This window comes from Ornithorhynchus anatinus, chromosome 4 (genome assembly GCF_004115215.2).
Source record: "Ornithorhynchus anatinus isolate Pmale09 chromosome 4, mOrnAna1.pri.v4, whole genome shotgun sequence".
NCBI lineage: Eukaryota > Metazoa > Chordata > Mammalia > Monotremata > Ornithorhynchidae > Ornithorhynchus > Ornithorhynchus anatinus.
Window position 1 is genome coordinate 38,561,232 of NC_041731.1, and position 25,798 is coordinate 38,587,029.

The following is a 25,798-nucleotide window of genomic DNA, read 5'->3' on the forward strand; positions in this document are numbered from 1 at the left end:
TAGCACAACCCAATGGCACAATCTGTGACCCATCCTTTTTCTTGTCAAATTTGTCTCATGATTATTACATTTACTTGTCTGTGCGTTCACGTGGGTTTTCTGGCACTTGTGCCTTGTTTCTCCTGTCTTAAGTACTAGTGGGAAACGTACTTATTGATCCCTACTGGGTGAAATGCAGTGAGCTAAATGCTTGCGAAAGCACATCAAAAAGAAGTGAGCCATTCCCTGCCCATAAGGAGCTTTCAGTTTAGTAGAGGAGTTAGGAATAACATTTCAAACAGAGTGATCGGAATAGATATAATTAAATGAACAAATGAATAAAAATATATGCACAGATGCTGAGGATGGGTTTACATTAATTCAGAAGTGCTAGAAGCAGCTGCTGGGTTTATTTTGGTTACTTGGGGGTGTTGGAAAGCCCCTGAAGGCAGGGTCTGCCCCTCTTCTTTAAAAGAGACCCTAGCTAGGGTAGTACTGATAAGAAAATCTAGATCTTTAGGTGGACTAATTTACTGACTGACTGGTTTCTTAAAACGGTGAGGGCCAGTTGGGAGATTTTCTCGGGAAGGGTGAAGAGCATGGAGGAGGAATCCAGAGGAAAAGGAGAACCAGTAGGTTTAAAGGGAGACAGCTGATGCGTCAGGTCAGGAACTTGGGTTTTAATCAATGAGCGATAGGAAGTCATCTGAGGCTTCTGAAGAGGGGTGTGCTGCATTCTGATTGACCTTTCAGAAGATGATTCGTGCAGCTATGCCTGAGAGGAACTGAAGAGAAAAGGCTGGATCTGGGAAACCAGTCAGAAAGACCATGTTAGAGTTGAAATTTGTGTTGTGGTAGCCGCAAGGGAAGGGCGAGAGAGAGGGACAGATATAGTAATAATAATGATAATTATTGTGGTGTTTGTTAAGTGCTTACTATGTGTCAGGCAGTGTACTAAGCGCTGGAGTGAATGTGAGTTAGGGGTGAGGTATGGGTGTTCCGGGGGAAACGATACCAACCTGGAACACCTTGTTTTCCCTTCTCGAAGCTCCCACCCAGCCATATGCGTGCTGAGTTTAGCAACCAGCTGAGTGCCACTGGTTGTTCTCTGGTAAGCCAGCAACTGTCTGCCAATGGAATTTCTTGGTAGCCCCCAGCAGAAGTGTCCTGCTTCTGCAAGTGAGGAGGCAGGGTTTGACCTTCACATCGGGGCTAGGTCACCCAGGACAGGGGGCCTCCAGTGAAAAGCAGAGCAGGGAGGCGCAGGACAAATGCCACCCTTGATTTGACTCTGTCAGCTCCTTCTCCAGGGACTATAGGTGAAGGGGAGGGGACCCCCCTTCCACCCCCAGATTTAAGCTCTCTGGCTTCCGTGTCAACTGGTCCCCGCTCCCCGGTGCTTGGAACACACCCAGGATCAGAGTCGGGGAACCAGAGGCTTGAATCAGATAAAGGGCTTTGGGATTGGCTAACGAAAGGGGCCTGCAGAGTTCAAAGTATGATTATTAATAACTACTTATCATCATTATGGCACTATCGGGGAGTGGGAGCTGGGGGACCGATAAGTCCCCCAGAAAATCCGAAGCCGCCTGCTCCCGTAGGAAGCCCAGAAGATTGCTCTTTTCTTGGCAGGAGTTAGAGAAAAAAAATTCCTTTCCTGGCATAAAAATCCTCTCTCCAGACCCACTGGAGAAAACACACCCAGTTCCTCACTTGGTGCCTGGGAAAGCGTCTGCTCTGGAAGTTGGCGTGTAAACAGGATGAGCCAGTGCAGACGTTGGGGTGGGGAGAGGGAGCTGTGCTCTGTGTTGGGCTCCTAGCCCGCAGCTGGAGGGAGAAGGGAACCGGCCCAGCGGTAGGTTCGAGCTTTGTCAGGGCAGAAGAGGGTCTTCAGCTCAGCTCAGGTCCTCGATCAGATTCTAGGGCCGAGGGTCTTCTCCCTGGCCTGGAGGGGGAGGGGAACTTGGACCAGGTCTCGAGAAGTGAATACAGTCCCGAAGGGCAAGACCTCTAGAGAACCCCGCTTTTCCTATCTACAAGTGCTTCTTCCTCTCACGTGTCGCCTCCTGGCTTACTGCTCTTCTTCCTCGCTCTGAAGGAAATTCCTGGTGAAATCTGGGATCTTTCAGCTGGCCTTGTGATGGCGGGGTGGAAGCCCGGCCTAGGCCCCGCACTCCCAGCCCCTCGGTAACCTCGGGGTAACCTCGGTATTGACTTCCCGAGGCGGACGTCCCTGGAAATCGAGGCCTCAGCCCATTTCAGCCGGACCCAGAGCTGCTGGCCTGGGGCAGTGGGGTTAGGCTCCCGATTCCTCCCCCTCCTACACAGCAACAGGCTGGGATTCTCCAGTGGGTGGAATCACCTCTTGGCATTCGCTTTCCTGTCTCTCCAGGGAGATGCTCGCTGTACCGTACTGCCTCTGGGCCCCGCCACCAGACCGGTTCAGAGAGGACCTGGTCCCCTATCCTGCCAAACGCCCCGAGGATCCAGCTGTGTCGTTCACCCAGTTCACCCGCAGGCTATGCTGTGCTCTGCTAGTTGGGCTCTCCCCCCGCTTCCCTCCCCTGGGCGCCTCCATTTTCTGCCTTTCCCAGTTGGATGGGCTCAATGGGCGCGTGCCAGGCACTGGGTGTCCCCTGCATTGGGTCACTACGGCTGCAGGGGGGTGGACAAGGCCAGCCCCTGGGAAGATACTGGGCATTGGATCGAGCCTCTTCAGCTCCAGCTCTGCTTTTCAGCCTTTAATCCCTTTCCTTTTGTCCCAGGATGCCTGGGGATCTAGTTTCTAGCTGTTGCCTGGGAGGTTGAATGTGACAGCTCCAGTGGGGAGAGAACTCTTTCTCTCCGGTCTTGTAATCCTGTTACTTCTACCTTGGTGGGAGGGCAGAGTGCCGGGCTTCCCTGCCAAATATCGCGGGAGCCGCCCGAGTGGTGGTGGGGTTTAAGGATCGCTTCTTGGTCAGGGGAGCGGGGGCCGTAGCACGCAGTCCCGCTTTTTTATGGTATTTGTTGAGCGCTTACTATGTGCCACACTGTACTAAATGTTGGAGTAGATACAAGCTCATCAGTTTGAACAGTCCATGTCCCACGTGGGTCTGAATCCCTCTTTTACAGATAACGTACCTGAGGCACAGGGAAGTGAAGCGACTTACCCAAGGTCACACCGCAGACAAGTTGTGGAGATCCGGGATTAGAACCCATATCCTTCTGACTCCCAGTCCCGTGCTCTATACTTCCTTCTTGGGAGCATGCTTAGGCTCTGAAGCCTCTGGTTCCGGGTATAGTCAGGGTGTCCAAGGGAGACCCTGGTGAATCAGCCAAGTGGCATCTTGTCAGCGTGGCCCAGGGGAAAGAGCACGGGCTTAGGAGTCAGCGGTCATGGGTTCAAATCCCTGCTCTGCCACTTGTCAGCTGTGTGACTGTGGGCAAGTCACTCAACGTCTCTGTGCCTCAGTTACCTCATCTGTAAAATGGGGGTTAAGACTGTGAGCCTCACGTAGGACAACCTGATTACCCTGTAACTACCCCAGCACTTAGAACAGTGCTCTGCACATAGTAAGTGCTTAACAAATACCAACATTATTATTATTATTTTTTGCGTGAAGCCCCCATCCCATGGGCCTCCAGCAGAACTGTAGTCTGCTGTGGCTGAGCTAGAGGGTCAGAGGCCCTGCCTACCTACAAGTCAGATAGAGAAAACAATGGTTTGAGAGCCTTGAGCTTCGTCACAGGGGAGCAGCGTCCTGCTGCCTCTCATATTCATAGCAGTAGCAGTATTTGTTGAGCTCCCACTCGGTAAAATGCACTGTATTAAGAACTTTCAATGACATGCTGCCCAGCAGATCTGAGGCAGAGAGAAAGAGAGAGAGAGAGACGGAATGAACAAGCACATGTGCTCAGTGGTGGGTTATTGTGGGAATGGAAGAGGAGCAAATTTAACTTCTGGCTTTCCCCACTGTCCCCTCCGTCTGGTCGCAGGTCTGTGTGTGGGACTGAAGAGCGCTCTGAGGCCATTTTGATCTGTGTACAGATTTTCCAAATGCTGGTTTTAATGCATATCTGGATAGGGGACAGAATGCATTCGTGGACTCTTGAGGGTGGGTTTCCAGCTCTCGGCTGGCTGAGTTTGGTGTCTGAAGCACTGGCAGCATTAGAAGCCGGGCATCACGTGGTCCCTAGAGTGGAATAAGCCCAAAGCCCGTCCCCCCTAAATCCATCCCACTTCGGATCCCCAAACCCCCACTCTATCAGTCTGGCCTTTGCTGTTTTCTGCCCCCGTCGAGATTGTCCGTGCCCTTCGCTTTTCCAGCTTCTTCTCCACCCCAGAGCCGGGACACGGGGCCAGCACTGCTGGAGCGGTGGCATGGAACAGAGAGGCTCCCCATTCTTTACTGGGACTGGGTGTCCAGGAAGGTGGGGGTCAAGGGTGGAGCCTGTGTAAGCTCTGCACATTCACCAAGAAGCATCGTGTAGACTTCCTCTCTTCCCCTTTCCTTCCCCTAGTGACTTGGGGTTTTTTTTTGGTATTTTGTTTTTAAGTTTTTTGCCACGTCATGTTACTAGGAAGCCGACAGAGAAGAGATTAAGTCAAGGAGAAGGAAGCGTCCAGGGCAGAGCCCCCAGAAACCCCAGTTCTGTCCCCACTTTTGTCTTCAACTTCCCTCTAGCCTTGGTAGTGGGGAGATGAGGGAGAAAACCACACTGTTGTCCTCTCTCCTTTGGAGAACCTGACCTGATTGTTTCATCGGATTCCTACTTTCTCCCTTCCTCTTGTACTTTCCTTTTCCACTGGGGAAGGCCCTGTCGATGCTATTTAAATCGTATGCGAGAAAGAGGACGGCTCTTAAGCGCTTATCCCTATGCTCTTCCATTCCACCATTGAAAATGTATTTCATTGTCTGTCCCCCCTCTAGATGGTGAACCCTTTGTGGTCAGGGAACATGCCTTACCAACTCTCCTGTAGTGTTCTCTCTCAAGCATCTAGTACAGTGCTCAGCACAGAATAAGAAACAGCATGGCCTAGAGTACGGACCTGGGAAGCAGAAGGACCTGGGAAGCAGCGTGGCTCAGTAGAAAGAGCCTGGGCTTCGGAGTCAGAGGTCATGAGTTCGACTCCCGGCTCTGCCACTTGTCAGCTGTGTGACTGTGGGCAAGTCACTTCACTTCTCTGTGCCTCAGTTACCTCATCTGTAAAATGGGGATTAACTGTGAGCCTCACGTGGGACAACCTGATTACCCCGTATCTATCCTAGCGCTTAGAACACTGCTCTGCACATAGTAAGCGCTTAACAAATACCAACATTATATTATTATTAATTCCAGTTCTGCCGTTTGTATGCTGTGTGACCTTGGGAAGTCACTTAACTTCTCTGGGCCTCAGTTACCTCAAATAGAAAATGGGGTTGGAGACCAGGAGCCCTCTGTGGGACAGGGACTGCATCCAAACCAATTATCTGGTATCTCCCCCAGCACTTAGTACAGTGCCTGCCACATAGTAAGTGCTTAATAGATACCCAAATCACAAATACCATCATCAGTAAGCCCTCAATAAAAATGAATGAATGAAAGAATGAATAAATTGATTTCACCACCGTCACTGAGATCCAGGGAAAGGTCCAAGGGTTTCAGTTTAGCTTGACAGGTTGGTCGTTTTGTAGCATAGACATTCTCCATCCCTCTCACCCAGCTCACTCAGCCCCAAACAGAAGTCAGCACGCATCCGGATCCGGACAAGCCAGGTGGACGAGGTTCTCCCGCCTGCCTCTGGAGGCCCCAGGAGTCCTCTTCCAACAGCTGCTGGCCAAGAGCTGCCCATGAGGGTGACCCCCAGCTCCTCTGAACAAAGAGGAGCTTCTTGGGCTGCTCCTCGGACCACGTGACGGGATGAGGAAACACGGCAGAAAGGGCTGCGTGTGCTCCCCACTCCGATTTAGAACCTATTTTTATATCCTTTGGGAGTCCCAAGGGAGAAGGAGGAGGAAGAGGAGGAGGGGAGGGGATGTTGGCGGGAGGGGCGCCGGCGAAGGGTGGAGAAGGGAGGAGGCTTCACCTCTTCCCTGGGACAGCCGGGCCGAGGGCAGCGGCCCGAAACTCCCAACAGTGAGAGTTGAATCCCAGTTCAGAGCGATGAAAGGGAAATGACGGGAGACGCCACCCGGGAGGAAATTCAGCTCATTCACAGAACTCGGGACATCCTCCTCTTTGCCGCAGTCCATTTTTGGAAGGATGCAGAGACTGGGCCTAACCAGGGGAACATCCCCTCCTCCCCCAACTCCACTCACATTCCCCAACGTCCACAAAGCGGGATCAGAAATGTGGTCAGAGGGGAGCCTTCCTCCTTGGATCCTCCCAGAGAGTCTCCCGAGTGGGGGCAGAGGGTCTTTCTGAGTAAATTCAAACTTGTCCTGGGACTAGTGGAACCTAGGCACATTTAGAGGGGGCCAAGATAAACAGCCCCCCGCTCCGAGTAGCACGTCTTCTTTCGACTTTTCAGGGAAATGCTGGTGACTGGAGGAGAAATCAGGAAATAGGTTAATCCATAAACTGGACGATCAGCCCCCGTATTAATCATGGTCAGTCAGTGAGTCAGTCATTCATATTTATTGAGCTCTTACTGTGTGCGGAGCACTGTACTGAGCGCTTGGGAGAGTACAATATAGCACTAAGCAGACACATTCCTGGCCTGCGTATCCTGCACATTCTGTGGATGCTGTCTAAAATTTCCTCCCACCGTAGTACCACCCTCTCACACAGGCAGTTCCCGTCTTGTAGCTCCCTCCACTAACTCTAACCTTCCCTTTGCCCTGCTTTGTACCCCAAACTTCTAATTTGGGGTCACCCTCAGAGGCCGCGGCTGAAGCAAGCAGTACTCTCCTCTCGCCTCCCCACAATGAACAGTCTCTGCTCTGGTCTTCTCCTAAGTCGCTAAAGGGCTTGGAGATATAATTAGTGCTTGGAGAGAGCTTTGAAATCTGCAGATAAAAGGCACTGAACAAGAGGAAAAGCCTCACTCCCACACCTCAGCCTCCCCACACTCTGATGGTACATGCCATCCACACGCCTCTACACAAATACCGTATACCCAGTGACGCTTAGAAACAGCTCCTCCACATGCATATTTTACCCACACACAAATCCACATCTAAAAACTAGTGCAAATACATGGCGAACACAAATATGCCTGCCCATAAAACTCCTCGCCACTTCAATTAAAAGGGCTTCTTGAAACATGCTTGCGTGTTCGCCCTAGTAATCTCTCGCCGTCCCTCTCCCACACCACAGCGCCCTGTTTCATTTTTAATTGGGAAGGGCTAATTCTCAGATGGTAAGTGCTGCCAGGAGACTGGAGTTTTTCCTCTCCTGGTTTTCTACGGCCCCACCAGGCGAGCTGGCCTAGACCGTTGGCGTTTTCTGCTCACTGATGCGTTAAAATCCGAGCCCTTGGGCCCTCCAGAGGTACACTAGAAATCACCTGGATCCTGCCTGGCATACCTCCTTCCTCCAACCCCACAATCCCTTGACTCCTGGCCGAGGGGGGTAGTTCTGGGAGTCCTCAAACCCTTGCTTCTGACCCCGGAGTTCCTCTCTCTGAGGAATGAGCCCCACTTCCTCCACATTATAGCTACATTTTTTTTTAATGGTATTTGTTCTGGGGGGTGTTTTATGGTATATATTAAGCACTTACTATGATCAAACACTTTTCTAAGCACTAGTGTAGATACAAGCTAGTCAGTTTGGAACCAGGGCCTGACCTACATGGGGCTCACCATCTTAATCCCCATTTTTTGGAAGCGGTAACTGAGGCACAGAAAATTTAAGTGACTTGACCAAGGTCACACAGCAGACAAGTGGCAGAGCTGTATTTAGAATCCAGATCCTTCTGCTCCCAGGTCGTGCTTTAACCACTAGGCCATGCTGCTTCCGCTTGGTGAGTACCAGGCACTGGATTTAAGAGCTGGGAGAGATACAAGTTAATTAGGTTGGACACAATTCCTGCCCCACGTGGGGCTCACAGTCTTAAGTCCCCGTTTTTCCAATGGTAACTGAGGCACAGAAGACTAAAGTGACACGCTCAAGTGGACAAGTGGCAGAACCAGGATTAGAACCCAGGTGGTTCTGACCGTGAGGCTCGTGCTGTATCCGGTAGGCCACACCGCTTCCTCGTATTGCATTCCACGTGTTGTAGCATATAGCGAGGCTCTTTCGGTTCTTTGGATGTTGAAGGGTTGGAGTAGTTGCCCCATTATCACCATGGGCTCTCAACTCTGATAGCATCTTAGAAACACACAGATAGTAGAGGTAAATATTGTTTTTCCACCCGACCCCACCTCGGGCCCAGCCTCAAACCCCAAAGCGTGGGGCCAGCCGGGGGGAAAGAAATCAAAGGAGGAAGTTGTTGTCAGGCGGCTGCCGCCCCGAGCACACTGGGTGTGGGTCCGGGTGATGGCTCCGCTCAGCTCCGTTGTAGCCAGTGCTCGTGGGGACCGGTGTGGAGGGTGGCCCAGGGGCATGGAGACAGCCTCGACGGTGGACAAAGTTCTCCAGCTAATGTTTGCTTTCCCCTTTGTGTCTTGCAGATTTTTCCACCCAGGTCAATTCCACATCCCTGAATTCCCCGACCGGCAGGGGGCCCATGGCGGCGCCCTCCCTCCATCCGTCCCTCGGCCCCGGCATCGGCTCCTCCCTGGGGTCACCCATCAGCACCCTCAGCTCTCCCATCAATGGCATGGGGCCCCCGTTTTCCGTCATCAGCTCCCCCATGGGGCCACACTCGATGTCGGTCCCCACCACCCCTACCCTCGGATTTGGCACGGGCAGTCCTCAGGTGAGTGACAGCGGCTGGGGGACAGCGGGGACAGAGGTTGGCGGGGTCTGGATGGCGGACGGCTTACCGGAGACTCTAGGGTACAATGTCAGCCACTGCTCATACTGGCGGGCTGATCCTCTTCACAACCATTCCTAACATTCTTCTCTTCCTTCTCCTTTCCGCTCTCCCCTCCAGCCAATCAGTCGATCAATCAGAGAAGCAGCATGGCCTTGGGGATAGAGCATGGGCCTGGGTATCACAAGGACCTGGGTTCTAATTCCGCTTCCACCACTTGTCTCCTCTCTGACCCTACGGATATCACTTAATTTCTTTTTGCCTCACGTTCCTCATCTGTAAAATGGGGATTAAGACTGTGAGCCTTATGTGGACAGGGACTGTGTCCAACTTGTACCTACCCCAGTGCTTAGTACAGTTCCTGGAACATAGTAGGCACTTAATAAATACCATAAAAAAAAATAAATCAGCCAGTGGTACTAACTGAGTGTTATTGTGTGCAGAGCACTGTACTCAGTTCTTGGGAAAGTAAAATACAACAACAGAGTTATTAATCATGATCCCTGTCTACAAAGTACTTACAGGATACAGGGGGAGCAGACACTCCAGTGCTATGGGACTGGAGTGAGTATGAAAGTGCTTAAGGGGTAGTAATAACAGGATTTATTAAATGCTTACTATATGCAGAACACTGTACTAAGCTCCGGGAAAGAGTAGACAAGTGGGAATTAAGACAGACCCTCGAGGGGCTCACAATTTATGAACCAGGTGAGTCGTTAATATAGAGAAGCAGTGTGGTCTAATGGATAGAGCACAGGCCTGGGAATCAGAAGGACCTGGTTTCTAATGCTGCCTCTGCCACTTGTCTGCTGTGTGACCTTGGTTAAGTCACTTAACTTCTCTGTGCCTCAGTTACGTCATCTGTAACATGGAGATTAAAGCAATATAGGACAGGGACTGTGTCACACCCAATTACCTTGTATCTACCCCAGCGCTTAGTACACTGCCTGGCACATTCATTGTGGCAGGGATTGCCTCTGTTTATTGTTGTATTGTTCTTTCCCAAGCACTTAGTACAGTGCTCTGCACACAGTAAGCGCTTAATAAATATGATTGAATGAGTAGTAAGCGCTTAACAAAGACCACAATTATTATTTATTATCATTAGAGAGGAGGGCAAATGGGAAATATGGGTTGAGTCACTCCACCTCTTTTCTTTCCCTTGTCTCCCTTCTCTCCCCAGCTGCCCGTCTCACATATATCTCACCACTGTGTTTTTAAAGCTCCTTCCTACATGGACTGCTGGCCTGGACTCTGGACAAAATTGCACAAACATATCTCGTACTGACACGCTGAGCCCCATATGGGACAGGGACTGTGTTTGACCCGCTTGATTCCTGTCTTCCCCAGTGCTGAGAACAGTGCTGGACACATAGTGAATGCTTAACGAATACTATTATTATTAATATTACTCCCCTCATCTTCTAGATTCTACCATCTCCTGTCCCTTCTTGGCAAGCTGAGAATGCCCACCTGCTCTTCCCCAAGATTTAGCCCTCCGTTTGATGAGTGCAGCAAGCAAAAGCCCCGACAGGGCGGATGGGGCTTCAGAAGCTTTTCCCCGGAAGATTTTCTTGGGATTATCTCTATACTAAGCAATTACTGTAGAATAATAGTGATTTGTTGCTAGTTTCAGGACCCGGGCGCTAATAGAGATGTGATGAACATCTGGCAGGCAATTTCCTAATGATGTTTGGTGGAATAAGCAGCCGTGTCTCTTCTAGGCTGGCAGAGCTACTCCCCCTTACACACCCCACCCCCCGCTACTCCCCACCCCAGTGCTCGTGTTTCTGCTAATGGGGGAGACGTGCGCACATCTGGGCAGATGTCTCGTACAGAGAGATCTGCTGAACGGCTTCATTGCTTCCCTGTCCTGCCTTGCCTCCCATCCTGCCTCCTCAAGGTGCTGGGGATTGGAGTTTCCATTCCCCCACCCCCCATCTCAAGGATCCTGGGGGGCCTTGGACCAACCTGAGGGTCAGTCCTCGCGGGGAATACCTTGGAAGGGGAACCTGCCAGCGTGTCCCCAGCTGAGACCAGAAAGAGCAAAACACCCCCGTCTTCATTTTCATTCGGTCCATCGTATTTATTGAGCGCTTACTCTGTGCGGAGCACTGCACTGACCACTTGGGAGAGTACAATTTGTGTGGACCACGGAGCCCTCCTGGGTTTAATGATTCTCTAGAAAAACACTCCTTGCTCTCCGAGAGCTTCCGCTCCAGTGGAAGCCCGCGGGGCGGAAACAGAGATGGCCTTCCAGGTAGCATGGCCACTGGTCAGTTGGGGAGGGATTGAGAGGCAATCCTCACCTCATATGCTAACTCCAGGAAGGCTTGCTGTAGGAGGGGCAGATCTGAGGGAGGGAGGGAGGTGTTCTGGCATAGGAAGAGTAGCAGTCTGTCCTGCTTGTTGGGGGTGGCCCCGGAGCTGGAGGAGCAGAGACAGCTGATGGGCCTTTGCCCAGAAGCAGCTACTTGCATAAATTCAGCCCTTCTATCTTCGCTTCCAAGTCATTTTCACGAAGCTTTTAGGCACCGTCCCCCCACACCCACCTCCTCCAAGACCGAAGCTGCCTACGGCCCTGGCCCTGAGCTCCTTGTGGGGGCGGTGGGAGGCAGGGAAGCTCTTTTAGGAGAACCTCCCCACCTCTCCACAGCTGTTCAAGTTTCTGCGGATTCATTTTTCTGCCTGTGACATGAGGGCTGCCCCAAAATATCCCAACGGCTCGCTTTTGTGGGCCCACGACTGCTCCCTGGCCTCCTCCTGTCTGGAGAGGATTAGGGAAGGCAGGATCACGAGGGACTTTCTTAGTAGTCAGCCTTGGGCCCAGCTCCCACTCCCAGCTACCAGGCTTTGGTCAGTGTGTCAAATTTGGAGCAGCAGAGTGGCCTACTGGATAGAGCATGGGCCCGGAAGTCAGAATGACCTGGGTTTTAATCCCGGCTCCACCACTTGTCTGCTGTGTTTCCACCTTCGTAAAGAGGGGATTCATAATGTGAGCTTCCTGTGGGACAGGGACTGCGTCCAGCCCAATTTGCTTGTATCCACCCCGGTGCTTACTCTAGCCTTGCACATGGTAAGTGCTTACAGATATCAAAGTTATTACTACTGTTATTATTATTTTGATTTTGATTTACCCCTTCTGAGGGGGAAGGACCAGGGACAAGGTGAGAAGCCAGAGGAGTGCTGATTGAAGATTATGAAAAGACTATAGCCATCCCAGAGACAACAAGCCCCTGGTTAAAAATACCCAGGCCCAACCATGCCATCCTATGCTCCCCGCGAGTCTCGCAGTCTTCCCCCCGCCCCCGCTACCCACACACACATTACACACCTGTTGCCCTGGGGCGCACGCCATACACACACATTTAGCCGAAGGACAGATTAAGAAGTTGGCCACCACCTGCTGCTCAGTCCTTAGTTATTTGTTCCTGTGGATCTGGAGAAATCAGACACCTGCTGGACACCTGCTGGCTCCCTCCTCTTACCGATCACCTCTTCGGCCAGGGTCCGGGCACGCGATCCGATCACTCAAATAATTATTCATTGGCATTTATTGATTCATTTATTCATTCATTTATCGCCTGCTTTATGCCAAGCAATGTACTGGGAGCTAGGGAGCGAGCAATACAGTAGAGTTGGTAGACATATTCCTTGCCTTCAAGATGAGTCATGGTCTAGACCACATAGGTTCCAGATCACAGAATGGCAAGTGGATGGGATGAGCACCTGGACATTTGCCCCTGCGCCACCTTTCATCCCCAGTGGTCAGTCTTGGTCCAGCCTAGGAGAAGGGCAGTTCTGGTCCGGGATGTTCTCCACTGGTCTGAAAAGAGAGTCAGGGCTGGTGGCGGGCACTTGGGCCGGTCCAGGGAGGAGGAGGAGGAGGAGGAGAATATACTCCTTCGGAGTGCTCTGTGCTCTCCCCTCCCAACACCTTAATGTACCCTATGCCTGCCCCTGAAGACGCCATCAGGGCTGAGGCTGGGAGAAGCCCTTTCAGAAACACAGTGCATCAGCATGAGTAAACACCTCTCCCTCTCCGAGGGTGGCCTGGAACTGTTCCAGATACGCCCCGGGATCCGTGGGTGCCGAGGGTTTCGGGGCTGAACTTGCGATACGGCATGTGTGACTTTGGGTCCCTCTGGAGCAGGACTGAGTTAGCACAAGAACTGCCCCACCACCAGCCCTGACCAATGGCCAGAGCTGCCCTTCTCCCAGGCTGGATCAAGACTTACCTCTAGGGATGAGAGGGTGGGGTGGGGCAAATAACCAGGTGCCTCTTCTCATCCACTTGCCGCTCTGTGATCATGAGGACATCTGCACACATGCTGAGAAGAAGTGTGGTCGAGTGGGGACAATACAGGTCTAGGAGTCAGATGGACCTGGGCTCTAATCCTGGCTCTGACCCTAGGCAAGTCACTTATCTTCTTTGTGCCTCAGTTACCTCCTCTGTAAAAAGGGGATTCAAACTGGGAGCCTCATGCAGGGGCTGTGTCCAACCTAATTTACTTATATCTACCCCAGTGCATTGTATAGTGTCCGGTACATAGAAAGTGCTTAACATATACAGTAATAATAGCAATACTAATAATTATAATAATAGTCCCAACTATGCACAGTTCCTCCCACTTCCACACTGAGCCCAGATCAATTCAGCATCACCTTTGCAGGCATGTTAGGGTCCCCAGAACCTGTGGTGTAAAGGGACTGACAGCCAACCGAACCCAAAGTAGCAGAGTTGTCCACGCCCTTCCACTCCCTGTTTCTAGGCCGTCATGTTTACCACTGGGGAGTTTTGAAGCTCCATTCGATTGTAAACCTGAGGGCGGGGAGTGCATGGTTCACCGTCTCAAGGTCTCAGTACAGTGTTTCGCACTTGGTCGGTGCTTGATAAATGCCCTAGATTTATTGACTGAACTGACAGATCGGATGGCCTACTTGAGTGAAGGAGACAAAGAGAGATCTCGAGGAAGAGAGGCACAGAGAATAAGAAAGAATGCTTGAGCGGTGTTTGATATATCCCTTGAGTAGTAGAAATAGCTCTGCCTTTCCTAGGTAGGTGGGGAAAGAAGGGTGTAGTAATGAAATCCTGTTCTGTGCTCAGTGGCGGGGGATGAGGAGGGGGGACGAGAGAGAGAGTGCGAGAGTGCGCGCGAGAGAGGCAGAAGTAGGCTGGGGGATTAAAGCAGGCAGTAGGGGACGGATTATCCGAGGTTTGAATTACGCACTGTGGTTATTTCAGGAAGTCACACGAGCTGGGGGTGGGGAGAGGTTAGGGAACCGAAATAAAAGCCCACGGAAATGAAAGGAGAAACATCACTTCATCTAATGGTGCCCTCCCTGCTCCCCCTTCCATTCCCTGATCCACTTCTCTGTCCCCTTCTTCCCTCGTGCCTTTAAGACCCGCTGCTGATGGGGCATGGCGGGAACCGCCGTGCTGTCTCGATTAGTGGCTAAGATGTGTTCAGTCTGATGAGCTTGGCCATCTCTCCCCTGTCCGTGGACATCAGGGTGGTCCCCGGGGGGAGCAGGAGGAGACGTACCTGAGCCGGCAGAAGGAGAGGCGGGCAGGTGCTGTCCCACCAGAGGAGAGCGTTGTCTGTGACGACCAACAGGGAGGAAAGCGGAAGGTGGGAGTGGAACAGTGCAGCCTGGTGGTCTGTGCTCCCTGGCCCAGTGTTGCGAGCGTTGGGAGTTGAGGACGAGGAGGGGGCGGTGATGGCGATTAATGGAGCGAAGAGCCATCATCGTAGCGTGGAGGTGGTGCTGATGGAAGGTGGTTTTCATTGGATGGCAGATGCCACACGCTATCAGGATGTGCCTCGTTAAGTCTGGATGCCCACTGAGGCGGAAGGACACCAGGAAGATTAGACGTGTGAGAGTGCCAGTTCCAGCAGAACCTTCTTTCTGGGTGTGTTTTTCCCACAGTGCATCCGCAACCCTTGGGAAGTGTGGGTGGCGGGAAAACGTTGGTATTTGTTAAGCGCTTACTACGTGCCGAGCACTGTTCTAAGCGCTGGGGTAGACACAGGGGAATCAGGTTGTCCCACGTGGGGCTCACAGTCTTAATCCCCATTTTACAGATGAGGTAACTGAGGCACAGAGAAGTTAAGTGACTTGCCCAAAGTCACACAGCTGACAAGTGGCCGAGCCGGGATTCGAACCCATGAACTCTGACTCCAAAGCCCGTGCTCTTTCCACTGAGCTACACTGCTTCTCCAGGCAATTCAGGCAAAACTCATGTAGGCTAAGGAGGGGCAGGGACTCTTGGCGTGTACCCTCTTATTGGCTTTCCCAAAGGGATCCCGTCTATGAGAGAGGGGAAAACAGGTGAAGAAAGAGGGAGGAATGTGAGGAACAAATGACTAACCTTGGTGTGGAAATCAATAAATCGATCAGTGGTAAGTATGGAATGCTTACTGTGTGCAGAGCACTATGCTATGCCCTTGGGAGAGTACAGTAGGCTATTGAGAGAAGCGGAATAGCTTAGAAGCAGCGTGGCTCAGTGGAAAGAGCCCGGGCTTGGGAGTCGGAGGTCATGGGTTCGAATCTCGGCTCTGTCACTTGTCAACTGTGTGACTGTGGGCAAGTCACTTAACTTCTCTGTGCCTCAGTTACCTCATCTGTAAAATGGGGATTAACTCTGAGCCTCATGTGGGACAACCTGATGACCCTGTATCTACCCCAGCGCTTAGAACAGTGCTCTGGACATAGTAAGCGCTTAACAAATACCAACATTATTAATAGCGTAGTGGATAGATCATGGGCCTGGGAGTCATAAAGTCATGATTTTTAATCCTGTCTCTACCACTTGTCTGCTGTGTGACCTTGGTAAAGTCACTTCACTTCTCTGAACCTCAATTACTTCATCTGTAAAATAGGGATAGAGATTGTGAGCCACTCATAGAACAAGGAATTGTGTCCAACCCAGTTTGCTTGTATCTATCCCGGTGCTTAGTTCAGTGCCTGGCATATAGTAAGAGCTTAACAAATACTATCATTATTATTATTATTATTAATAAAGTTAGAAGACACACCTCCTGCCCACAAGGAGTTTACAGTCTCGAAGGGGAGATGCACAACAAAATGACAGATCTGTACTTAAGAACTGTTGGGCCGAGGGTGGGTGAATATCAAATGCTTAAAGGATATAAAATCCGAATACGTAGGTGATGCAAAAGACAGAGGGAGTAGAGGTGGAAATGAGGGATTAGGTGGGGAAGCCCTCTTGAAGGAGTTGCGATTTTAGTAGGACTTCCATCCATTAATCAGTCAATAGTATCGAGTGCTTACTGTGTGCAGAACACTGTACTAAATGCTTGGCACTGTACTAAGCTTAGCTCTGTATAAACACTTAATGCTTACAAAGTGCTTAGTGCTGTTTTAAACGCTGAGCGCTGTATTAAGTGCTTTGCTTGGAAAGTTTTGGGGGTGGGGGGTTGAGAAGAGCTTTGGGGAGGGAGAGAAGCATTGCCTGGAGTTCATTTCATCCATTCAATAGTATTTATTGAGTGCTTACTATGCGCAGAGCACTGTACTAAGCGCTTGGAATGTACAAATCGGTAACAGATAGAGACAGGCCCTGCAGATCTGTGGGATATCCCAGGAGTGTATGAGATTCAGAGAACAAATGGTTCAGGACCGAGACTGAGGTCCCAAAGTGGGATGGGTAGGACCTTGGCAGGATTGAGCGGACTCTAGTTCTCCAATTCAGTGTCTGTAGAATGGGACTATTGGTACTTCCCCTCCCCAAAAATGGATCTATCAGTGATTGATTGATCTATCAGTTAATTATTGAGCACTTATTAGTGCTAGAGAGAGTGCGGTAGAGTTGGGAGTAGTAGTAGTAATAGAGAAGCAGCGTGGCTCAGTGGAAAGAGCAACGGGTTTAGGAGTCAGAGGTCAGGGGTTCTAATCCCGGCTCCGCCACCCGTCAACTGTGTGCCTTCGGGCAAGTCACTTCACTTCTCTGTGCCTCAGTTACCTCATCTTTAAAATGGGGATTAAGACTGTAAGCCTCATGTGGGACAACCTGATGACCCTGTATCTACCCCAGCGCTTAGAACAGTGCTCGGCACTTAGTAAGCGCTTAACAAATACCAACGTTATTATTATTATTATTATCAATAGTATTTACAGTGTGCAAAACACTGAACTAATACAGTCAGGATACATAGGTGGGGATTAGCCCTTGGAGGCTAGAGCCTTATCTTCAAGGGGCTTAAGATCTAGTGGGGGAGAAAGGCATTAAAATAGATTACAGGCAAGGGAATCAGCAAAGTATAGGGATATATACACCAGTGCTTTGGGGCTGGGGGGTGAGTATCCAAGTGTCTGGCACAGAGTAAGTGCTTAACAAATACCATCATCATCATCATTATTATTATTTCAGACCCGAGTATATAGGGAGAGAGGATAAGTTGGGGATGGTGAGAGGTTAGTCGGGGAAGGCTTCCTGGAGGAGATTTGATGTTAGTAGGGCTCTGAAGAGGGAGAGAGTGGTGGTCTGCCAGATATGAAAGGGGATGGAAGCAGTAGGAAGAGGCGGGAGAGATTAAATCAAGGCACAGTTAATCATTAATCAGTCAACTGATGCCATTTATTGAGTGCTTACTCTCCTCAGTGCTCAGGAAAGTACAGTAGAGCGGAAAGGCAGTGTGGCGTAGTGGAATGAGCACAGGCTTGGGAGTCAGAGGGCTTGGGTTCTAATTTTGATTCTGCCTCTTGTCGGCTGTGTGTCCGTGGGCAAGTGACTCGACTTCTCTGTGCCTCAGTTACCTCATCTGTAAAATGGGGATTAAATCCTACTTCCTCATACTTAGACCGTGAGTGATCCCTATAGGAGATAGGTACTTTGTCCAACCTGATTATCTTGTATTTACCCCAGTGCTTAGTACAGTGCCTAGAACACACTGAGTGCCTAAATGTACTACTACTACTACTACTACTAACAACAATTAAAAAGAAAGTGGGTTGGTGCTGGAGGAATGAAGTAGTCAGGCTAGCTTATAGGGAAGCTGGTTGGCCTAGTGGAAAGAGCACGGGCCTGGGAATCAAAGATCCTAGGTTCTAATCCCAGCTCTGCCACTTGTCTGCCGAAAGACCTTGCGTAAAGTCACATAACTTCTCTGTACCCCAGTAACCTCATTTGTAAAGTGGGGATTAAGACTGTGAGCCCCATGTGGGAAATGGACTGTGCCCATCCCGCTTATCTCGTATCTACCCCGGCGTATAGTACAGTGCTTGACATGCAGTAAGCACTTAAATACCATTAAAAAAAATGGAAAGTGGGTTGGTGCTAGAGGAACGAAGTGAGTGGCCTGGGTTGTAGGGAAACAGCATGGCCTAGTGGAAAGGGCACGGGCTTTGGAGTCAGAGGTCCTGGGTTCCAGTCCCATCTCTGTCACTTGTCTCTGCGTGACTTTGACTAAGGCCACTTAACTTCTCTTTGCCTCAGTTACCTCACCTGTAAAATGGGGATTAAGACTGTGAGCCTCAAGGGGCATGGACTGGATCTTCTATCTAACCCAGCGCTTTGCATAGTAGCTGAAATATAGTAAGTGCTTAACAGACATCGTAAAAAGAGGAGCAAACTTAGGTAGGAGAGCTAATTGAGTACCTTTCCATCAAGTGGTAGCATGGCTCAGTTGAAAGAGCGTGGGCTTGGGAGTCAGAGGTCATGGGTTCTAATCCCAACTCTGCCGCCTGTCAGCTGTGTGACTTTGGGAAAGTCACTTAACTTCCCTGTGCCTCAGTTACCTCATCTGTAAAATGGGGATTAAGACAGTGAGCCCCACATGGGACAACCTGCTCACCTTGTATCCCCCCACCCCAGCACTTAGAACAGTGCTTCGCAGATAGTAAGCGCTTAACGAATGTCATTGGGAAGCAGCGTGGCTCAGTGGAAAGAGCCCGGGCCTGGGAGTCAGAGGTCATGGGTTCGAATCCCGGCTCCGCCGCCTGCCAGCTGTGTGACTTTGGGCAAGTCACTTAACTTCTCTGTGCCTCAGTTACCTCATCTGTAAAATGGGGATTAAAACTGTGAACCCCATGTGGGACAACCTGATTACCTTGTATCCCCCAGCACTTAGAACAGTGCTTTGCACATAGTAAGCGCTTAACAAATACCACCATAAGTGTCACGATATGAATCTTGAAATACCGAATAATAAAAATAATTGTATTTTTATGTAATTTGTTAAATACCAGGGGAGGTAAAGGATTATCTGATCAGATACACAAGGGACTCATGTCCTGAGTAGAAGGGAGAACAGATACTGAATTGCCGTTTTACAGATAGGGAAACTTAGATACAGAGAAATTAAGTGACTTACCCAGTGTCACTCAGCAGGCAAGTGGCAGAGCCATTAGGAGAGCCCAGGTCTCCCAACTCCCAGTAAAGAGCAAGGTCATTTAATCTGCCTGCTGCCACTAAACAGGCCCCAGCCTGAATCATTCCTTACAGCCACAGGTTTGTCCCATTGGCGGGAAGATATACTTCAGCCCCAGGAAAAGTCGGTTTCTAAGAACACTTCTGGATGGGAAGTTCTTTCTTTATTCTAAACCAAAGTTTTCTTGCTGTATTCATTCATTCATTCATTCATTCAATAGTATTTATTGAGCGCTTACTATGTGCAGAGCACTGTACTAAGCGCTTGGGATGAACAAGTCAGCAACAGATAGAGACAGTCCCTGCCGTTTGACGGGCTTACGGTCTAATCGGGGGAGATGGACAGACAAGAACGATGGCAATAAATAGAGTCAAGGGGAAGAACATCTGGTAAAAACAATGGCAACTAAATAGAATCGAGGCGATGTACAATTCATTAACAAAATAAATAGGGTAATGGAAATATATACAGTTGGGCAGACGAGTACAGTGCCGAGGGGATGGGAAGGGAGAGGGGGAGGAGCAGAGGGAAATGGGGGGAAAAGAGGGTTAAGCTGCGGAGAGGTGAAGGGGGGGCGGTAGAAGGAGTAGAGGGAGAAGGGGAGCTCAGTCTGGGAAGACCTCTTGGAGGAGGTGAGTTTTAAGTAGGGTTTTGAAGAGGGGAAGAGAATCAGTTTGGCAGAGGTGAGGAGGGAGGGCGTTCCGGGACCGCGAGAGGACGTGGCCCAGGGGTCGACGGCGGGATAGGCGAGACCGAGGGACGGTGAGGAGGTGGGCAGTGGAGGAGCGGAGCGTGCGGGGTGGGCGGTAGAAAGAGAGAAGGGAGGAGAGGTAGGAAGGGGCAAGGTGATGGAGAGCCTCGAAGCCTAGAGTGAGGAGTTTTTGTTTGGAGCGGAGGTTGATAGGCAACCAATGGAGCTGTTTAAGAAGGGGAGTGACATGCCCAGATCGTTTCTGCATTAGGATGAGCCGGGCAGCGGAGTGAAGAAGAGACTGGAGCGGGGCGAGAGAGGAGGAAGGGAGGTCAGAGAGAAGGCTGACACAGTAGTCTAGCCGGGATATAACGAGAGCCCGTAGCAGTAAGGTAGCCGTCTGGGTGGAGAGGAAAGGGCGGATCTTGGCGATATTGTAAAGGTGAAACCGGCAGGTCTCGGTAAGGGATAGGATGCGTGGGGTGAACGAGAGAGACGAGTCAAGGATGACACCGAGATCGCGGGCCCGAGAGACGGGAAGGATGGTCGTGCCATCCACGGTGATAAGGAAGTCTGGGAGAGGACCGGGTTTGGGAGGGAAGATGAGGAGCTCAGTCTTGCTCATGTCGAGTTTTAGATGGCGGGCCGACATCCAGGTGGAGACGTCCCGGAGGCGGGAGGAGATGCGAGCCTGAAGGGAGGTGGAGAGGACAGGGGCGGAGATGTAGATCTGCGTGTCATCTGCGTAGAGATGGTAGTCGAAGCCGTGAGAGCGGATGAGTTCACCGAGGGAGTGAGTGTAAATGGAGAACAGAAGAGGGCCGAGAACTGACCCTTGAGGAACTCCAACAGTTAAAGGATGGGAGGGGGAGGAGGCTCCAGCGATAGAGAGGGCCCTGTCTTCTCCTGAGGGTAAGTAGAGATGAGCTGGCTGTGCTCATACTTAGACTAACCCTGAAGAAGAAAGGAAGGCAGGAGGGTAGGTTGAGGAATATAGGTGAGTACAGTGTTCTCTTTGCCCCTCAGTGGTGGGAAATAAATCAGTGGCACACTGTTTTCTTGGAGCATACCGGATCCATCTTCCAGCCTTAAGGTGAGCTCTACTTCCTCTCAAGTGGGTTTCTCTCATCTCCCTGTGCAGGGCAGGCTGGCAACAGAGCCTTCAACAATGTGCAATCACCCTAGTGGGCCTGGTAAAATCCGGCGGTACCAACTTGAATACGGTTCGTCCACCCCAGCCCTCCATACCTGGCTGTGCCACTATTAGGTTCAATTCAGTAGAGATGAAAATGGCTGTCAGAAGGGGCAACAGGACTGTCCTTCCTCTATCCTTAGTGCCATTGTTAGTGCCAGCAAGCTGGACTGGGTGAATCATTGGTCAACCCAGTAGTGCCATCTCTCATGTCCATCTGTCCATAAAACTAAAGATAGCCTCTGAGTCCCCTCCCTCCCTCCCTCCCCCTCACACACACTGCCCTATGCTAGACTCACTTCCTGTCATTTGTTTTGGGGGAAGAAGGAGCCTCCCTCTCCCTCAGGCGCCCGTCCCGCTGTCACTGGGGACATGCTGTCACCGGGGATGTGGTTGGAGCCAAGCCACGGGGTTTTAGCCTCTGGGGCTGACTGACGTTCCTGTCAGAAGAGAACTGGCCCTCCTCCCACTCACCCAGCATTCTGGGCCGATCAGGAGGCCACTGGCCGGGCTCCTGGGCCGCTGTTCCGGAACTGGCCTTTTTTCTGCCGGACGGCAGAAGGGAAGAAGGGATCCGGGTGGTCCCGACGGAGGGCCGGCCTTGGGGGAGGGGGCACGGCCAGAGGAATGGAAAGGGGGAGCGAGCAGCACCGACACCCAGCCCCATTGTGGTTTGGGGAAGCCACAGAAAGAGGAAACGGAGGAGGAGTTCCTCTCCACACTCCACCAAGCTGACTCAGTGACTTCTCCCGGGTCCCGCTGACTCACAGGTTTGCTCCCAGCTCCGCTCCTGGCTCCGTAGGGGGCATGAGGGCTGGGAGACTCTCAGGAGGTGTGAGGAATGCCGCAGGTGGGGGACTCTAGCATGGGGGCATGCTCTCTTCTGGCTCTCCCTGCTCTAAGGTGGGCAGCCCTTTCCAGTCATTCCAAGGAAGATTACCAGTTTTGTTGGCTTTGAATCAGCCCCAGTTCTCCATGCCTTCTCTCTCACAGGCCCCACACAAGAAATTCCACTTCTGACATCCTTATGAGGGTAAAACTGTGGAAGTGTACCACTGCCGCCTCCATTCTGAGTTCCTGAGGCTCAGAATTTCTACTGTCAAGTGCCTGCCATTGCCCAAAGCAACTTGGCATATAGGATAATTCAGGAGCAGGTACTGCATAGGTCTTAGCTCTTGCTGTCCAGAGAATGGGCAGTTGGATGCCATGGGACTGTCTCCTCCCCTGGAGTCTCAAACCCTTGCCTTGTTGACCACCAGCTCCTTTTGACAACATCTTTGAGGGGTCAGGAGGATTGACACACAGTGAATCCCATTTTGAAAATAGGAAAGCCAAGACAGCATGGCCATTGGAAAGTAGACAGGGCTGAGGGTCAAAACACCCAAGTTCTAATTCCAACTCTGTCACTTGCCTGCTGTATGACCTTGGGCCTGTCTTGGTTTCTTCATCTGTAAAATAAGGGTTAAATAGCTCCTCTCCCTCTCCCTTAGACTGTAAGCCAGAGCTTTGTCTAACCTAATTATTAGGGAAGCAGTGGGACTTAGTGGATGGCACAGACCCAGGAGCAAGAGAACCTGGGTTTTAATTCTGACTCTTCCACTTGTCTGGTGTGCTCCCTTGAGCAAGGCAATTAACTTCTCTTTACCTCAGTTTCCTTATTTGTAAAATGGGGATTACAGTACCTGTTTTCCCTCCTACTTAAAGTCTGAAGCCCATGTGGGGTAGGGATTGTGTCCAATCTAATTACTTTGGATCTATCCCAGCACTTAGTATAAGTGGCAGGCACTTGTTGTTATTATTTATCAATCAGTGGTCTCTATTACTATACTAAACACTGTACTAAGCACTTGGAAGAGTATAATAAAACAGAGTTAGAAGACACATTCTCTCCTCATCATGAGCAGTCTAGAGGAAGAGATAGATATTAACATAAATAAGTAAATTACGGTTATGTACGTGAATGCTGTGGGGCTGAGGGTGGAGTGAATACCAAATGCCCAAAGGGAGCAGGTCCAAGTCCACAGATGACACAGAATGGAGAGGGAGTCAGGGACAGAGGCCTTGACTGGGGAAGGCCTCTTGGAGGAGATATGGCCTTAATAAAGCTTTGAAGGTGGGGAGAGTGGTGGTCCGGTATGTATGGAGAGGGAGGGAAGCCAGAGGGAGGATGTGGGAAAGGTGTCACTAGGGAGATAGATGAGATGGGGCACAGTGAGCAAGCTGGTGCTAGAGGAGCAAAGTGTGCAGGCTGGTCTAAAGTAGGAAATCAGTAGGAAAGCTGATGGGAAGGAGTTTCTGTTTGATGTGCAACCACTGGAGGTTCTTGAGAAATGGGGTGACGTGGACTGAGTGCTTTAAAAAAAATGATCCGGGCAGCATAGTGGAGTATGGACTGAAGTGGGGAGAGCCAGGAGGCAGGGAGGTCAATGAGGAGGCAAATGCAGTGGTCAAGGTGGGATGGGATAAGTTCTTGGGTCAGTGTAGTAGTTTGGATGGAGAAGAAAGAGTGGATTTTACATTGCCAAGGTAGGAATGACAGGATTTGGTGACAGATTGAATGTATGGGTTGAATGTGAGAGATGAGTTGAAGATAATCCAAGGTGATAATGTCAAGGTGATGGGTAGGAAGGATAGTGGTATTATCTATAGTAATGACAAAGGCATGGTGAGGACAAGGTTTAGGTGGGAAGGTAGGGTGTTCTGATTTGGACATGTTTAGTTTGAGGTTTCGGCGGGGCATTCAGGTAGAGATGTCCTAAACCGGGAGGAAATGTGAGACTGCAGGGAAGGAGAGATGTCAGGAATGGAAGAGGTCAATTTGGAAGTCATCTGCATAAAGAAGATAGTTGAAGCCGTGGATTGAATGACTTCTCCAAGATGGAGAATAGAAGGGGATTCAGAACTGAGCCTTGAGGAACCCCCACTGTCAGAAGGTGGGAAGCAGAGGAGGGACCTGCAAAAGAGAAGCAGCATGGCTCAGTGGAAAGAGCCCGGGCTTGGGAGTCAGAGGTCAGGGGTTCGATTCCCGACTCCGCCACTTGTCAGCTGTGTGACTATGGGCAAGTCACTTCACTTCTATGTGCCTCCGTTACCCCAACTGAGAAGCAGCGTGGCGCAGTGGAAAGAGCACGGGCTTTGGAGTCAGGGCTCATGAGTTCGAATCCCAGCTCTGCCACTTGTCAGCTGTGTGACTGTGGGCAAGTCACTTAACTTCTCTGTGCCTCAGTTCCCTCATCTGTAAAATGGGGATGAAGACTGTGAGCCCCACGTGGGACAACCTGATTCCCCTGTGTCTACCCCAGCGCTTAGAACAGTGCTCTGCACATAGTAAGCGCTTAACAAATACCAACATTATTATTATTATTAAAATGGGGATTAAGACTGTGAGCCTCATGTGGGACAACCTGATGACCCTGTATCTACCCCAGCGCTTAGAACAGTGCTCTGCACGTAGTAAGCGCTTAACAAATACCAACATTATTAAAAGAGACAGAGAAGGAGTGGTCGGAGACATAGGAGGAGAATCAGGAGAGGACAGCATCAGTGAAGCCAAGATTGGATACTGTTTCAAGAAGGGCATGGTCCAACAATGTCCAAGGCAACTGAATGACTTAGGAGGATTAGGATAGACTAGAGGCTGTCGGATTTGATGAGAAGAAGGTTATCGATGACCGTAGAGAGGCCTGTTTCTGTGGAGTGAAGGTGGCGAAAACCAGAATTGAGGGGATCACGCAGAGAACTGGAGAGGAAGTGGAGACAGTGGGTGCAGACAACTCGCTCAAGGAGTTTGGAGAGTAATTGACTCCTTCAGTCAGTTGTATTTACTGAGCGCTTACTCTGTCATCAGCAATGTACTAAGTGCTTGGGAAAGTACAGTTCATGGTAGGAATGAGATGGGGTGGTATCAAGGGAGGTTTTTTTAGGATGGGGGATATGTGAGCATGTTTGAAAGCAGTAAGGAAGAATCCATTGGCAAGTGAACAATTGAAGATGCTGGTCAATGCGGGAAGAAGGGAAGGGGCAAGTGTTTTAATAAGGTGTGAAGGGATGGAATCAGAGGAGCAAGTGGCAAAGGAAGATATTAAGAGGATGTGAGAGATCTTTTCTTGAGGCACTGTTGAGAATATTGAGAGAATCAAAGAAGGGCAGAGGAAGAGGTGGAGCCTGGAGAGGAGCAGGGAGATTAATTTTTCAATCAAGTGTATGGCCAGGGGAAAGAGATGGCAGGGGGACAGGAAGTTTGTGGAAGGAGTTAAATATCTGGAACAGCTGGCAGGGCAGTGGGTATGAGAGTCAATTAGGAGTCACTTTATCTCTTACCTACAAATGTCCTGGACTTTCGCAAAGAATGTGTGCTTCGTGAAGCCAGAGCATAGTAACTGTAGTAAGAGTTTCCTTTTTTGAGCCTCCACCTGGTGCAATGCACTGTACTGGACATTGGGGAAGCACAGAATAGCTAAGTGACACATTACCTGCCCACAAGCTACAGGAGTGTTGACGTGAAGAAGACGTAGGCTTTCTCCTAAACCAGTGAGGGGTGCTAGATGTGGACATTCCAGGTTTGTTCTGGGAATTGAAATGGCTTGGTCTTCCTGTTATCTGAAAAAGGGACAAGGGGCTAGCAATTTCTCCTCTAATGCAAACCTACTCACTGTATCTCG

The 25,798-nt window shown here is 50.5% G+C and overlaps 1 protein-coding gene across 1 annotated transcript in view; it reads left to right on the forward strand.

Annotated features, from left to right (window-relative positions):
• Positions 1-25,798, forward strand: part of LOC114811257 (retinoic acid receptor RXR-alpha-like) — a 224,698-nt gene that overhangs the window by 187,505 nt on the left and 11,395 nt on the right. The window contains exon 2 of the mRNA XM_029063564.2: positions 8,556-8,803. Within this exon, the coding sequence (XP_028919397.1) occupies positions 8,556-8,803 (248 nt within the window). The remainder of the gene's footprint in view (positions 1-8,555; positions 8,804-25,798) is intronic.